The following is a 16464-nucleotide window of genomic DNA, read 5'->3' on the forward strand; positions in this document are numbered from 1 at the left end:
TTATTTTTGTATATGGTGTGAGGAAATGTTCTAACCTCATTCTTTTACATGTAAGTGTCCAGCTTTCCCAGCACCACTTATTGAAGAGACTGTCTTTTCTCCATTGTATATTCTTGCCTCCTTTGTCATAGATTAATGCACTGTAAGTGTGTGGGTTTGTTTCTGGGCTCTCTATTCTGTTCCATTGATTCATATGTCTGTTTTTGTGCCAATAGCACACTGTTTTGATTACTGTAGCTTTGTAATATTGTCTGAAATCTGGGACGGTTATACCTGCAGCCTTGTTCTTTTTTCTTAAGATTGTTTTGGCAATTCAGGTCTTTTGTGTTTCCATATGAAGTTTAGGATTATTTGTTCTAGTTTTGTGAAAAATGTCATAGGTATTTTGATAGGGATGGCATTAAATCTGTAGATTGCTTTGGATAGAATGGACACCCTAACAAGATTAATTTTTCCAATCCAAGAGGTCAAGATAGCTGTCCATTATTTTGTATCGTCTTCAGTTCCCTTCATCAGTGTTTTACAGTTTTCCGAGTATGAGTCTTTCACCTCCTTGGTTAAGTTTATGCCTAGGTATTATATTCTTTTTGATGCAATTTTAAATGGGATTTTTTTTTTTTACTTTCTCCCTCAGATAGCTCATTAGCGTATAGAAATGTGACAGATTTCTTTATATTAATCTTGTATCCTGCAACTTTGCTCAATTCATTTGTTAGTTCTAATAGCTTTTTAGTGGAGACTTTAGGGTTTCCTATATAAAGTATCATGTCATCAGGAAATAGTAACAGCTTTACTTTTTCCCTTCCAATTTGAATGCCTTTTTATTTATGTTTCATGTCTGATTGCTGTGGCTAGGACTTCCAATACTATGTTAAACAGAAGTGGCGAGAGTGGGCATCCTAGCCTTTTTCCTGAATTTAGAGGAAAGGCTTTCAACTTTTCACTGTTGAGTATGATGCTAGCTGTGGGTTTGTAATAAATGGCCTTGGTTATGTTGAGATATATTCCCTCTATGCCCATTTTGTTGAGAGTTTTCTTAATCATGAATGGGTGTTGAATTTTGTCAAGTGCTTTTTCTGCATCTATTGAGAGGATCATGTGATTTTTCTCCTTCCTTTTGTTAATGTGGTGAATCATGTTTTATTGATTTGCAAATAGCGAGCCATCCTCGTGTTCCTGGAATAAATCCACTTGATCATGGTGTATGATCCTTTTTATATATTGCTGGATTTAGTTTGCTAATATTTTGTTGAGGATTTTTGCATCTACATTCATCAAAGATATTGGCCTACAATTTTCTTTTTTTGTAGTGTCTTTGTCTGGTTTTGGTACCAGGGTAATGGTGGCCTCATGGAATGAATTTAAAGTGTTTTGTCCTTTTCAATTATTTGAAATAGTTGAGATGTATAGGTATTAGTTTTTCTTTATATGTTCGGTAGAATTCCCCTGTGAAGCCATTCAGTCCCGGAGTTTTGTTTGCTGGGATTTTTTTTTTTTAATAAAAATTCAATTTCACTACTAGTGATTGGTCAGTTCAAATTTTATGTTTCTTTTTGATTCAGTCTTGGCAGGTTGTATATTTCTAGAAATTTGTCCATTTCTTCTAGGTTGCCAATTTGTTGGCATATAACTATTCATACTATTCTTTTTTTTTAGCATTTTTTAATTGATTGATAGTCATTTTATAATGTTCAACCACAAGTTTGTATTCTATGAGTCTGTTTCTGTTTTGTATTTATGCTTTGTTTGTGGGTTTCTTTTTTAGATTCCACATATGAGCGATCTCATATGGTATTTTTCTTTCTCTTTCTGGCTTACTTCACTTAGAATGACATTCTCCAGAAACATCCATGTTGCTGCAAATGGCATTATGTTTTTGGTTTTTATGGCCGAATAGTATTCCATTGTATAAATACACCACATCTTCTTTATCCGGTCAGCTGTTGATGGACATTTAGGCTGTTTCCATGTCTTGGTTATTGCAAACAGTGCTGTTATGAACATTGGGGTGCAGGCGTCTTTTTGAAGTAGGGTTCCTTTTGGATATATGCCCAGGAGCGGGATTCCTGGGTCATACAGTAAGTCTATTCCTAGTCTTTTGAGGAATCTCCATACTGTCTTCCACAGTGGCTGCACCAAACTGCATTCCCACCAGCAGTGTAGGAGGGTTCCCTTTTCTCCACAGCCTCTCCAGCACTTGTCATTTGTGGACTTTTGAATGACGGCCATTCTGACTGGTGTGAGGTGATACCTCATTGTAGTTTTGATATGCATTTCTCTGATAATTAGTGATGTTGAGCCTTTTTTCATGTGCCTATTGATCATTTGTATGTCTTTCCCTGGAGAATTGCTTGTTTAGGTCTTTTGCCCATTTTTGGATTGGGTTGTTTGGTTGTCTCTTATTAAGTTGTATGAGCTGCTAATATATTCTGGAGATCAAGCCTTTGTCGGTTTCATTTGCAAAAATTTTCTCCCATTCTGTAGGTTGTCGTTTTGTTTTACTTATGGTTCCCTTTGCTGTGCAGAAGCTTGTAAGTTTCATTAGGTCCCATTTGTTTATTCTTGCTTTTATTTCTATGGCTTGGGTAGACTGCTCTAGAACATTTTTGAGATGTATGTCAGATACTGTTTTGCCTATATTTTCTTCTAGGAGGTTTATTGTATGTTGTCTGATGTTTAAGTCTTTGATCCATTTTGAGTTTATTTTTGTGTCTGGTGTAAGGGATATTTATACTATTCTTTATGATTTTTTGTATTTCTGTGGTATTTGTTGTCATTTCTCCTTTCATTTCTTTTTTGTTTATTTGGGTCCTCTATCTTTTTATCTTGATGAGTCTGGCTAACCATTTATCAGTTTTGTTTATCTTTTCAAAAAATCAGTCCTTGGTTTCATTGATTTTTTTTCTATTTTTTTAATCTCTGTTTCACTTATTTCCTCTCTAATCTTTATTTTTTCCTTCCTTCAGCTGACTTTGGACTTTGTTCATCTTTTTAAATTCTTTTAGGTAGTAAGTTAATTTGCTTATTTGAAATTTTTCTTTTTTCTTGTGGAAGACCAAAGTTCCCTCATAGAACTGCTTTTACTTTATTCCATAGATTTTTGGGTGTTGTTTTCCATTTTAATTTGTCACAAAGTATTTTCTAATTTCCTCTTTGACTTTTTCGTTGACCCATTGCTTTTTTAAGTAGCATATTGATTAGTCTCCATGCATTTGTGCTTTTTCACACTTTCTTTTCTGTAATTGATTTCTAGTTTTATACCATTGTGGTTGGAAAGAATGCTTGATATAATTTCTGTCCTCTTAAATTTGTTGAGACTTACTTTGTGGCCTACCATGTGATCTATCCTGGAGAACTGTTACTGTGCACTTGCAAAGAATGTGTATTTGCTGTTTTGAGATGGAATATCTTGCAGACATCTATTAAGTCCAACTGGTCTATTGTGTCTTTTAAGACCACTGTTGCCTAGTTTTCTCTCTGAAAGATCTGTCCATTGATGTAAGTCGGGTGTAAAAGTCCCCTACTGTTATTGTGTTACTGTCAATTTCTTCCTTTATGTCTGTTAATGTTTGCTTTATATGTTTAGGTGCTCCTGTATTGGGTGCATATATGTTAACAGGGTAATATCCTCTTGTGTTGATCTCTTTATTATTATATAATGTTCATCTGTCTTTTCTTATATCCTTTGTTTTAAAGTCTTTTTGTCTGATATGAATATCACTACCCCCACTTTCTTGTCATTTCTGTTTGCATGAAATACCTCTTTCTATCCCTTCACATTCAGTCTATGTATGTCTTTGACCCTGTAGTGAGTCTCTTGTTGGCAGCATATTGAAGAGTCTTGTTTTCAATTCAGTCAGCTCCCTATGGCTTTTGATTGGAGTATTTAGCCCATTGACACTTAGAGAAATTATTGATAGGTATGTCCTTATTGCCATTTTATTACTTGTTTTCTTATTGTTTTTGTAGTTCTTCTCTGTCCTTCTTCTAGTTTCTTCCCTTGTGGTTTATTTTATTTAGTGTTATGTTTGCATTCCTTTTTAGTTTTTGTGTATCTATTATAGGTTTTTGATATGAGGTTCATATATGTTGACCTATAACTATGTCTACTTGTTTTAAACTGGTAGCCATTTAAGTTCAAACAAATTCTAAAAGCTCTATATTTTTATTCCCCTCCCCCACATTTCATGTTCACAATTTCATATTTTCTCCATCTTCATATCTATCCCTTAACTGTTTATTACAGTTACAGTTGATTTTATAATTTTTTGTCTTTTAATCTTTGTACTGGCTTATTTAAGTGGTTGATCCCTTACTATATATTTACCTTTTCTAGTGGGATTTTCCCTTTCCTACAGATTCTTCCTTCTTTTACTCTTAGAGAAGACCCTTTAACATTTCTTTTAGGGTAGGTTTAGCATTGATGAACTCTTTTAGCTTTTGCTTTTCTGATAAGCTCTTGTCTCTCCTTCTTTCTAAACAGTAACCTTCCTGGGTAAGGTATCCTAGGTTACAGGTTCTTCCCTTTCAGCACTTTGAATATATCATGCCACTCCCTTCTGGCCAGCAAAGTGTCTGCAGAGAAATCAGCTGACTGCTTTACAGGGAATCCCTTGTAAATGACTCTTTTCCTCTTGCTGCCTTTAGAATTCTCTCTTTATCTTTAACTTTTGCCATTTAAATTTTGATATCTTGGTGTGGGTCTGTTTGGGACCCTCTGTGCTTCCTGTACCTGGATATCTGTTTCCTTCTTTAGGTTTGGGAAGTTTTCAGCCATAAGTTCTTCAAATACATTTTGATCCCTTTCTCTCTCTTCTCCTTCTGGAGCCCCTATAATGTGAATGTTGGTAAGCTTTTGATAGCACCTGGAAGAATAGAATTTTTTTATACGCTTTAATCCAAATCAAATTAGTCCCCTTTGGCAGCAAAGCTGCTGGTCTTTATGGCTTGCCTTGCCCTGGTAGAACTCCTGCTGATTGAGCTGGTGAGGTGGATTGGAGCATCCCATGCTAAAATACCACAGAGTCTCACCATTGTTAACTTATGGCCAGTAGTTTTTTTTTTTTTTAATGCTTCCCAATACAACATAAAATAATTTTATTGTATGCTTTTGGTAAATTTCCAGAGTCCCCAAATGGTGGTTTTTTTAAATAAGTTTGTACAGTTTTATCATTGCTTCTTGCAGAATGGCTTTTCTGAGCTCAATCACTCAGCCATTCCAGTAGTCTCATTTCCCTCTGTTTGCTAATATTTTATTTAGGATTTTGGCACTGATAATCATAATTGATATTAATGTATACTTTTCTGATATGTTTTATCTGTGTTAGGTTAACTACTAAAGTTATACATGTCATAAAAAGAATTAGAAATATTCCTTGATTTTCTAAACTCTGGAACAATTTATGTAGCATTGGGACTATCTGGTCTTTAAAAGTTTGCTAAAATTGCCTGTTGAAACCATCTAATATTGGTGCTTTGGGGAGGTAGCTCCATGGTAAGTTTGTCTGTTTTATTCTATGGAAATTTATATGTGTTAGATTTCTATTCCTATTTGTGTCAATTTTGGTATGCTATATTTTTTTAGGAAATTGTCCATTTCATCTAGATTTTTAAAAATGTATTTATGTAGAGGCATGCAGAATTGTCTCTTATAGCTCAGTGGTAGAGCATTTGACTGCAACAGAATTGTCTCTTATGCTTTTTAAAATTTTCTCTGTTTCAATGATAATTCCTTGCCAGTTCTTATTTTGTATATTTGTGCCCCCCTTTTTATTGATTACATTGGGCTGCCTTTTGGTTAATTTTTCCCCCAAGAAACCAAGATTTTGATTTTAAAAAATCTACTATTTCTCTGAACTCTATTATTTTCTGCTTTTAGCTTTATTTTGTAATTTCCTTTGTTTTTCTCTATTTTTCTTTTTCTAGCTTTGAACTGAGTATTTAACTTATTTTCATCCTATTATTTTTATCAATATAGCTGTTTTAATAGATTTTACCATTCTGGGTAGAATCGAGCATTCATTTATTCCAGATACTTGGTGGGCCCTTTCTTTATTTTTTTTAAACATTTTTTTTAATTGAGTTATAGTCATTTTACAATGTTGTGTCAAATTCCAGTGTAGAGCACAATTTTTTTCAGTTATATGTGAACATACATACATTCATTGTCACATTCTCTTTCACTGTGAGCCACCACAAGATCCTGTATATATTTCCCTAAGCTACACAGTACAATCTTGTTTATCTATCCTACATTTTGAAATCCCAGTCCCTTCCCACCCTCCTCCCCCCTGGCAACAAGTTTGTATTCTATGTCTATGAATCTGTTTCTGTTTCGTATTTATGGTTTTTTTTTTTTTTGGTGGGCCCTTTCAATATGTAGATTCATGTGTTAATTTATTTGTGGACCTTGGACTATGATTTGAATATTAGTAATGTACCACTGTTTTGTTTTCCTTTTGGGGAAATCTAATTAAATGTATATCACATCTTCTCTTCCTGAAGTCTTCTATTTCAACCGCTTTTTCTGTGATCCTTTTTACTTCCTTATTTTTTATTCTCTTAGTTGTTTTCTGTCCTTTCTTCAATGCCACCTACTAAATTTGAGTGTCTTCTTCCCTTGGAATCTTGTAACTTAGGCTTCATTTCTGAGATGGTTTTCTCTATTTCTTTAGTTTCTTTCCTGAGTACAGTTAACCAATTCTTATTTCACTTTTCCTATTTCCCATCCATTTCTGTCCTTTATTTTAAAGCAAAATGTTGGAAATAGACTTGATATCTAATGTTAAAGGAATACTCAAATTATGGTACATCTGTGGAATGAAATACAGTACCAGTGAATAAAAGAATGAAGAAACTCTTTACTGTGTTCTTCTGCATTGATCTCTAAGATATTAAGTGAAAAGAAGCAGGTTGCAGAACAGTGAGTATAATATGGTACCATCTATGACTGTATCTATGTGTGTGTGTGTGTATATATATATATATATAGTTAATTTTAATATATAACTGGTGACATTTTTTTGGCCTCCAGAGATAAGACTGGATGGCTGTGGGAATGAGGGAAGAGGAAGACTTTCCACTCTATACTCCCTTGTTTTTGCTTTTGAAGTTTTAAAATTATGAGTGTATTAACCTATTTCAAATAAATAAAAATAAAAAGTAATAATTCCTTCCTAGACTTTACATTATAACAGTGAGAGTCAGGCAATAAGCATAATTTAAAAACAAGGGAACTCATTACAGCTAAAAAATAAGATTGTATTAGTAAGTCCTTACCTATATAATAGTAATTACTCTAAATGTAAATGGGTTGAGTTCTCCAATCAAAAGGCATAGAGTGGCTGGATGAATTTTCAAAGACACCCAAGTATATGCTACCTACAAGAGACTCAATATCACCTTTAAGGGCACACATATTCTCAAACTGAAGGGATGGCAAAGATACTCCATGCAAGTAGAAACCAAAAGTGAACAAGAGTTGCTATACTTATATGAGACAAAATATACTTTAAGCCAAAAATGGTAACAAGAGACAAGGACATTATATATGATAAAAAGGACCAATTCATCAAGAAGATACAACAATTGGGAAAGAAATGCACCCAACATCTGAGCACCAAAATATATTAAGCAAATAATAACAGATCTGAAGACAGAAATAGACAATAATATAATGACAGGAGAAGACTTCAATACCTCACTTTCAAAACTAGATAGATCATCCAGACAAAATCAACAAGGAAATATTGGACTTGAACCATACTTCAGGCCAAATTGATCTAACAGACATATACAAACATTCCATCCAATAGCAGTGGAATACACATTCTTCCTCTCAAGCACATGGAACATTGTCTAGGATAAATCTTATGATAGGCCACAAAACAAGTTTTAGAAAACTTAAGAAGAAATCATACCAAGTATCTTTTCTGAACCACAGTGGTATGAAACTAGAAATGAATAACAGGAAGAAGACTGGAAAATTCACAAATATGTGGAAATTTAGCAACACACTCCTGAACAACCAATAGGTCAAAGAAGAAATCAAAAAGCAAATTAAAAATTTTCTTGAAACAAATGACTATGGAAACACAAAATACCAAAACCTATGGGATGCTGCAAAAGCAGTTCTAAAAGGGAAGTTTATAGTGAGAAACATCAATATTAGGAAAAAAGAAAGATGTCAAATAACCAACCTAACTTTACACCTTAGTGAACTAGAAAAAGAACAAACTAAGCCCAAAGTTGACATCAGAAAAGAAGCAACAGAGATCAGAGCAGAAATAAATGAAATAGAAACCAGAATAACAAGAAAAGATAAACAAAACTGAGTTTGTTTTTAAAAAAATAAAAATGAGAAAACTTTAGCTACACTAACTTAGAAGAAAAGAGCAAAGACTCAAATAAATAAAATCAGAATGGAAAGAGGAGACATTACAACTTATACTCAGAAACACAAAGGATTGTAGGAGACTACTATGAACAATTATATGTCAACAAATTGGATAACCTAGACGAAATGGATAAATTCCTGGAAACATACAATCTACTACAACTGAATCATGAAGAAATAAAATCTTATCAGATCATTCATGAGAAAGGAAATTGAATCAGTAATCAAAAATCTCCCAACAAAGAAAAGTCCAGGACCAGATGGGTTCACTGGTGATTTCTACCAAGCATTTAAAGAAGAAGTAATACCAATATTTCTTAAGTTCTTCCAGAAAACTGAAGAGGAGGGAGTACTTTCCAAACTCATAAGGCCAGCATTACTCTTTTACCAAAGCCTGAGAAGGACACTACAAAAGAAAACTATAGACCAATGTCCCTGATGAATAAAAATGCAAAAGTTCTCAACAAAATATCAGCTAACTGAATTCAGGTTCACATTAAGAGGATCATACACCACAGTCCAGTGGGATTTGTCCCTGGGACGCAGGGATGTTTCAGCATATAAAAATCAATAAATGTGATACCTACATTAATGGAATAAAAGACAAAGATCACATGATCATGTCAGTATATTCAGAAAAAGCATTTGACAGTATCCAACATCTTTTCATGATAAAAACCCTCAAGAAATTGTGAATAGAAGGAGCAGACATTAACATAATGCAGGCTATACATGACCAATTGACAGCTAACCTACTCAGTGGTGAAAGGCAGGAAGCTTTTCCTCTTAGATCAGGGGAACAAGACAAGGGCTCCCACATTCACCAGTCTTACTCAGCACAGAAGTGGTCAATGCGATGTCTAGCCAAAGTGATCAGGCAAGACAAATAAAGAAAAGGCACCCATATCAGAAAGAAGGAAGTAAAGTTGTTATTTGTAGGTAATATAAGGATACACACAAAAAACTTAGAACTAATCAACAATTTCAGTAAAGTTGCAGGATACAAAGTCAACATACAGATATCAGCTGCATTTCTAGACACTAAAACCTAAAAAAGAAATAAAGAAAATAATCCCACTCACAACAGCATCGGAACCAGCAAAATGCTCGGGAATAAGTTGAACCAGGGATGTGAGAGTCCTGTACGCCAAACACTGCAAGGCTTTGATGAAAGAAATTTAAAAAAGACACACACAAGCGAAAGAGATCCTGAATTCATGGATCGGAATTAATGTTAAAATGTTCATACTACCCAAATCATCTATAGATTCAATGAAATCCCTATCAAAATTGCAATGGCAATTTTTACAGAAATAGAAAATTCCTAAAATTTGTATGGAAGCACAAAAGACCCTGAATTGCCAAAGCAATCTTGAGAAAGAAGAACAAAGCTAGAGGCATTACACTTCCTGATACCAAACAACAACTACAAAGCAGTATTAATAAAAATAGAGGGGCCAGGAGTAAAGCCCCATGGATACAGTCAGCTGATATCTGACACGGAAGCCAAGAATACTCAATGGGGAAAGGATAGTTTCTTCAATAAATGATGTTGGGAAAACTGGATAACCACAGGCAGAAAAATGAAATTGGACCCCTATCTTACACCACTCTGAAGATTAGCTTGAAATGGATTAAAGACTTAATCATGAGTCTTGAATCTGTAAGACTCCTAGAAGAAAGCTTAGGGGAAAATCTCCTTGACATTATTCTCAGCAATGATGCCAGAAGCACAAGCAGCAAAAGCAAAAAGTCAATAAGCAGGACTACATCGAACTAAAAAACTGCACAGCAAAAGAAACAATCACCAAAATGAAAGGGTAACCTATGAAATGGGAGAAAATATTTGCAAACCACATATCTGATAAGGGATTCAAATTCAAAATCTATAAAGAACTCATACGACTCAGTAACAATGGCAGCAACAACAAAAGCAGACTGATAAAAATGGGCAGAGGAACTGAATAAACATTTTTCCAAAGAAGACATACAGATGGCCAACACATACATGAAAAGATGCTCAACATTACTAATCATCAGGGAAACGCAAATCAAAACTGCAGTGAGATAGTTAGAATGGCTATCATCAAGAAGACAGGAGATGACGGGTATTGACAAGGATGTGGAGAAAAGGTAACTCTTGTGCACTGTTGATATAAATTGGAAATATAAATTGGTTCAGTCACTATAAAAAGAAGTATGGAGGTTCCTCAAAAAATTAAAACTAAACTGTCATATAATTCAGTAACCCTATTTCTGAGTATATTACTCAAAGGAAATGAAAACAGGATCTTAAAAAAGATATCTGCACTGCCATATTCACTGCAGCATTATTCATGATAGAGATATGGAAACAACCTAAATGTCCATCAACAGATGACTGGATAAAGAAGATGGAATGGAATATCATTGAGCCATGAGGAAGAAGGAAATCCTGCCATTTGTGACAACATGGGTGGATCTTGAGGTCATTATGCTAAGTGAAATGTCAGAGAAAGACAAATATTGTGTGATATTTATATGTGGGATCTGAAAAAGGCAAATTAGTAAACAGTAGAATGGTGGTTACCAGGAGCTGGTGGGGTGGGGGAAATGAGAGATTGATCGAAGGGTGCAGACTTCCAGTTAGAAGATGACTAAGTTCTGGAGGCTCTAATGCACAGTAAATTGTGATTAAGATAGTAGATCTTAAATATTCACAACACGAAAAAAGAAATGGTAAACACAAATCTTATCTTTTTCTATGAGTATGTTTCTGAAGTATAACTAATGAACTCACTTAGTGTTGTAGGTCAGTTATACTTCAGAAACAAACAAACATAGAAAAAGAGATCAGATTTGTGGTTACCAGAGGCTGAGAGTTGGGAGGGGGGGAACTGGATGAAGGCGGAAAAATGTACAGACTTGCAGCGATAAGACAAATAAGTTCTGGGGATGCGACTGTGCGACACGATAAATGCAATGAACACTGCTGTATTTTACACATGAAAGCTGTTATGAGAATAAATCCTAAGAGGTCTCATCACAAGGAAAACTTTTTCCTGTTTCTTTAATGTACCTATATGAGATGATGGAGGTGCACTAAATTCATTGTGGTTGTCGTTTCATGATGTGTGGAAGTCAAATCATGATGCTATACCCCTGAAAATCATACAGTGCTGTGTGTCACTTATAGCTCAAAAAACTGGAAGAAAAAAAAGAAATGGCAATTATGTGATGGTACAGAGCTGTTACGTAACGTTATGATGGTTATTTTGCAGTGTATGTGTAGCCAATCAACATGTTGTACACTGTGAATTTACACAGTGTTATGTGACAGTTAGTTATATCTAAATAAAGCTGTGTAAATAAGTGTACGGCCTGTTAGAAGGGAACTGCAGGTGGGGGCAAGGTTATAATATGAAAAAGGGTAATTAGGGTAGTTTTGATTGAGAGGGAAGATGTGAAGAAACACTTGAAGGAACTGCGGGCGCAAGGGTGGGGGAGGGTAGAGCAAATTGCTTAGCATGCACGAGCTCCTGGGGTCAACCCCCAGTGGCTCCATTAAAGTAAGTAAATAAATAAATGAACAGAATTATCTCCCCTACAAAGCATAAGCAAAAATAACCCCAAAAAGTGAGGAAGAATAAAATATGCAAATTAAAATTTTGTTTTAATTCTTTAAAAAAAAAAAAACTAAAGCAAAGACCTTCAAGTGGGAAAAGCTTGGTGTCTTTGAACAACAGCAGAGTAAGGCCACTATGATTGCACTGAGAGAGGAAGGAGAAGTGGTGACTGATGAAGACAGAGCGGTAAGGCAGAGTGAGAGCACATGGTCCTTAGAGGCCATTTTTCACCACGCTGGCTTTTTTCTTGCAGCTGATGTAGAAGGCCAGTCTTTAAGACAGCGAGACAAGCGGCTAAGTTTAAATTTGGTAAGTTTGGCTCTTGCCTTCCTTCAATATTACCAAAAACTGGCCTGACCTGTATATGTCCCCTTGATGTCTTCTGAGACTCAGCACTCTGATTCTCTGAGAACCCTTCCACTCTCCAATTAAGGCTTCAACTCGCCGGGAGCTACTGGACTCAGTGTTTTATATAAGGACCCTGCCGGTCCTAGTGGCCTGGACACTTCTCCAGCTCAGGGTAGCTGCTCAAGTCCTCACATCATACTTAAAGCATCTGCATAAAGTCATCAACCCCTGTCATCCGGCAAGAGATCACACAATAAGTCCACAGGCAGAGCTTGAGTTAGAGGCCTGTCTGACTTTCCTAGGGAAGGTCAGAGTTATTCTTGGGTAATTTGCCCGCTGGTAGCAGTTTCTGTGACTGTTCCACAGTTCCTGACCTATACCTGGTCTCTTGCAGCCGTGCAGATTTTTTCCCACGTACCCCGCAGCCTCGGCCAGTGCCGAAGACAGCTACGTGCCCATGAGACCCCAAGCCACCACCTCTGGCCCCGGACCCCACGGCAGCCCTGATGACTACATCCCGATGAGCTCAGGAAGCCTCTCAAGCCCATTGCCTGACCTCCCTGCGGACCTGGAGCCTCCCCCGGTGAACAGAAACCTCAAGCCTCAGAGGAAACGTAAGCGCTAGAGAAGCCATCCCAGAACACTGGGAGGGCTAAGGGCAAGGGTTGGATGGGAAGAGCTGGGGAGCCTTGCTGGCCCAGGTTGTCCTGATCAAATGGGACTTACAGTCACTGTGGGCGTGCGCATGCGGCCGACAAAGCCAAGTCCATTCCAGCGGGCTCGTCTTTGGCCGTGTCTCTAACGAGGCCTCAGCAGTGAGTGGCGATGGGTGGGAATGGAATCCCCCTGGCGTCTCCCTATTTAAAGAGCACTAAAATGTAATCTCAGTGCTCTCCTTTGTTAGGTGGTCAACAATGACCTCTCACCCACATTCCTGAATGTTGCACCTGGTCAGATGTAGCATCGCTCACTGCCCTGCGCATGCCTGACAGCAGAGGTGTTTGGGGGAGGAGAGAGAGGACTTTGCAAATGAGCAGCATGAAAGAGGAAAAGCAGGTCACAGTCACTTGCTAACTTCATTCTTGCTCATTCGCCTGGTGCACGCCCACCTCTCTTTGCTCTTTGGAAAAACCATTGCTTCAGGTGCCCATGCCCAAAGCTGGTCCCAAAGTCCCCTACTTCCGTCTGACCGATTCCAGTCTCGCCCTCTTCAGTTTGAGTCAGATCACACTTAACGCTGTGTTTGCTGTGTGCAGAGTGCTGTGCTAGGCACTGGGGCTGGGCGGGGCTGGGGATGCTAAGATGAGGAAGCAGGCAGATTCTTCTGTTTGGTGGGGGGAGGGTATGTAAAAACCACCTGGAAGAAGGAGAATTGTGAAATAGCTACTAAATAGGAGAACAGACCCCATCTTACGACGTTTAGAAGAAGTTGACCATTCCTTCTGGTCAGAAAACAGTTTCACAGGGACCTGTAACTTTGAGGGAGTTATTATGGTTTTGCTCCATTAATTTTCTACAGCAACACTGTCCAACAGGACTTTCTGTAATGAAGGAAATGTGGCTGTTGAACAGTTGAAGTGTGGCTAGTGCAACCACCGAGGGACTGGATTTTAAATTTTATTTAATTTTAGTGCATTTAAATTTAAACAGCCATCTGTGGCTAGTGGCAACCATATGGGACACTGCAGTTCTACAGGACCTGGTGATCGAAGGCACAGAGATTTTGGATGGACTTGGGGTTGGGGATTCACTGGGTGGGTGTGAAGGGGGACCCCTGGGCTGGGAGGGGATGGTTCTAACAGGTGTGGCTGCAGGGATGGATCCTGGGGCCCAACCAAGTGCTTCTCTAGATGCCAAGGCCACTGCAGTGAACAAGCCAGAAAAAAAACGCTGTCCTCCCAGAGCACGGTCAACCTAGACCTGAATCAGATCATCACAAACTGGGGGGAGCTGTGACGGGGAAGCTCGGGAACTCATGAGAAACTATGATGTGGGGACTGATCTTGTCTGGAGGTCACAGGAGGCCTTCCTAAGCGGGGGACGTTGAGCTGACATCTGAAGGTGGCTATAACCAGACAGAAGGACCATCAAGTAGACAATGCACTGAGGGTGGGGAAGACCAGAAGCTGGGTGATCACCTCTGCCTGCAATAAGAGAGGCACAATGTCAAGTGTGAGGTAGGCACTGGGAGGCCGTGAGATCGGAGCCTTCATCTGTTCTCTTCATACTGTGCCTCTGACACCTAGAACCACGCCTGGCATGTAATGAGCTCTGAATAAATGGATACTGGCTAAATGTAGCCCCAGCCGGCCATGGGACCATTTGCTCGGTAGTTGTCCTTTCCACTCCTGGTGACATGCACGCTCGTCATCAGTGCTGCTTGTTAGCAAATTTGGATTTGATGTGCTTAGTAAGTGGAACGTCACGGTTTTACAATCTTTAGATTCTCGCCTTGAGCCCCTGAGAACTTACTGGAGATTATGTGTTATCTTGTAGTACGGCCGCCTCCCCTGGACCTGAAAAACCTCTCCACCATCCGGGAACACACATCTCTAAGCAGGACCCGCACTGTGCCCTGGTGAGTCTTTGCTCAAAGAGGCCTCGCCCAGCACACTCCCAGTCTTGGGTAGGCCTCCTTGATGAAGTGTGGTTGCAGCCCACTTGATCTAGCTTAAGCCAAAGGAGGGATGGGATTTATAATCATGAGCCAGAAGCGTCGTAGGTCACAAAGGAAGGGATAGGACTGAATCTTCCAGGATCGTGGACTCGGGAGCGGAAGTGCTGCCGGGAACCCCAGGAATCCTCTCTCTCCGTCTCTCACGCCTGCTTCTCTGTTCACATTTGCTTGTTCCTCTTTCTGGGAGAACTCTTATGGCCAAAGACGGCTGTACCAAAGATCCTTATTTACATCAGACAATTCTAGTACCAACAGAGATGGGTCCTTTCTCAATCACAATTCACCTTTCTTGGCAGAGGGAATTGTATTGCTCCAGCCTGGCTAGAATCAACTATGGTCCGGGGAGAAGGGCCAGTAGTACCCACACAGCTTCCAGAAGCCCAGTCGCGTGAATGGAGCAGGAGGAGGTAGTTGTCAGAGGAAGAGGGGTGGCTCACTGGCTTGGTCAGCAAACCCCCAAAATGTATCTGCAGTCTCTCTAGAAATTGCAATTTCAGATGTCCTGAGCCTGGCTCAGCAGTTTCTTAGTTCACTCTAAATGCCACAGGACACAGTTACTTTGGAAAGCAGAATTCAGCAATGAACTCGATTTTCAGACAAGGCTGCAGCATCTCAGCCTGTGCTCCTGACTCCGGACTAGGATGAGAGCTGATTTGCAGTCTTGTTCTCCTCCCATCAGAGGAATGGCCACACTTCCCCTCTTTTCCTGGTGACTTTGAGCATCTTTGTTTTGTTTCATTTTGTTTTTCTCTAAATGATATGATGCCTCGGTCTCTTTCTAGAAAGTTCATGAGCTGTGTCACACAGAGGACCTGTAAAAAGTAGCCTTTGAGAATTGGGAGCCATTTGCTCCCTAGTGGGACAGAAGCTGCTGCGTAGTGTCCACTGCTTCGGGAGTTGTATCTGGAAGGGGAGGGCCAAAAGCCCCCAGGGGCCATGTCCATTCTTGGCTGGCTTTCCGAGCAGCTGTGAGACATTGCTTTGACCTCATCTGTATTTTTGTTCTCAGCAATCGAACCAGCTTTTTCTCTCCAGAAAGAAATGGTATTAATTCTGCAAGGTTTTTTGCCAATGCTGTTTCCAGAGAAGAGGAAGAAAGCTACATCCAAATGGTAATCCTATATTTTTCACACTCTTCTTCCTCTTCATCCCCATCTGTGTTCTTAGGAGTCCACTCTAAAGGAAGCATGTTCTTCAAACAAGTACTCGATTGTCATACCAGGCGACAGTATTTTCTAGACTGAGAACAAATCAATACAAAGAGCACCCGGGGCTGACATGTGTAATGGGAAAACGGAAGTGCCGGCAGTTCTTTTCATCAGGGCTGGGATATCCTGTTTGAGCCCAATAGGTCTGTAGTTCCCCGGATGTCCAGGGTTTAAGCTGTGAAAATGCACACACTGGAGGTTCCCTTCTGCTGCACCTTGCAGCCCTGCCCT

General features: G+C 38.7%; 1 protein-coding gene across 7 annotated transcripts in view; it reads left to right on the forward strand.

Moving 5' to 3' along the window:
- Window positions 1-16464, forward strand: part of GAB3 (GRB2 associated binding protein 3) — an 84403-nt gene that overhangs the window by 41819 nt on the left and 26120 nt on the right. For 5 of the 7 annotated variants that reach the window (XR_010379348.1, XR_010379347.1, XM_064482764.1 and 2 more), the window contains 4 exons: window positions 12254-12309; window positions 12743-12962; window positions 14845-14926; window positions 16035-16137. Coding sequence is in view for 3 of the 7 variants with exons in the window: in XM_064482764.1 (XP_064338834.1) it covers window positions 12254-12309; window positions 12743-12962; window positions 14845-14926; window positions 16035-16137 (461 nt within the window). In the remaining 4 variants the exon portion in view is untranslated. Of the gene's footprint in view, window positions 1-12253; window positions 12310-12742; window positions 12963-14844; window positions 14927-16034; window positions 16138-16192; window positions 16377-16464 lie in introns of all 7 variants that reach the window. The other 2 variants (XR_010379350.1, XR_010379349.1) reach the window with 2 other exon arrangements.

The sequence above is a fragment of the Camelus dromedarius genome, chromosome X (genome assembly GCF_036321535.1).
Source record: "Camelus dromedarius isolate mCamDro1 chromosome X, mCamDro1.pat, whole genome shotgun sequence".
NCBI classification, from domain to species: Eukaryota; Metazoa; Chordata; class Mammalia; order Artiodactyla; family Camelidae; genus Camelus; species Camelus dromedarius.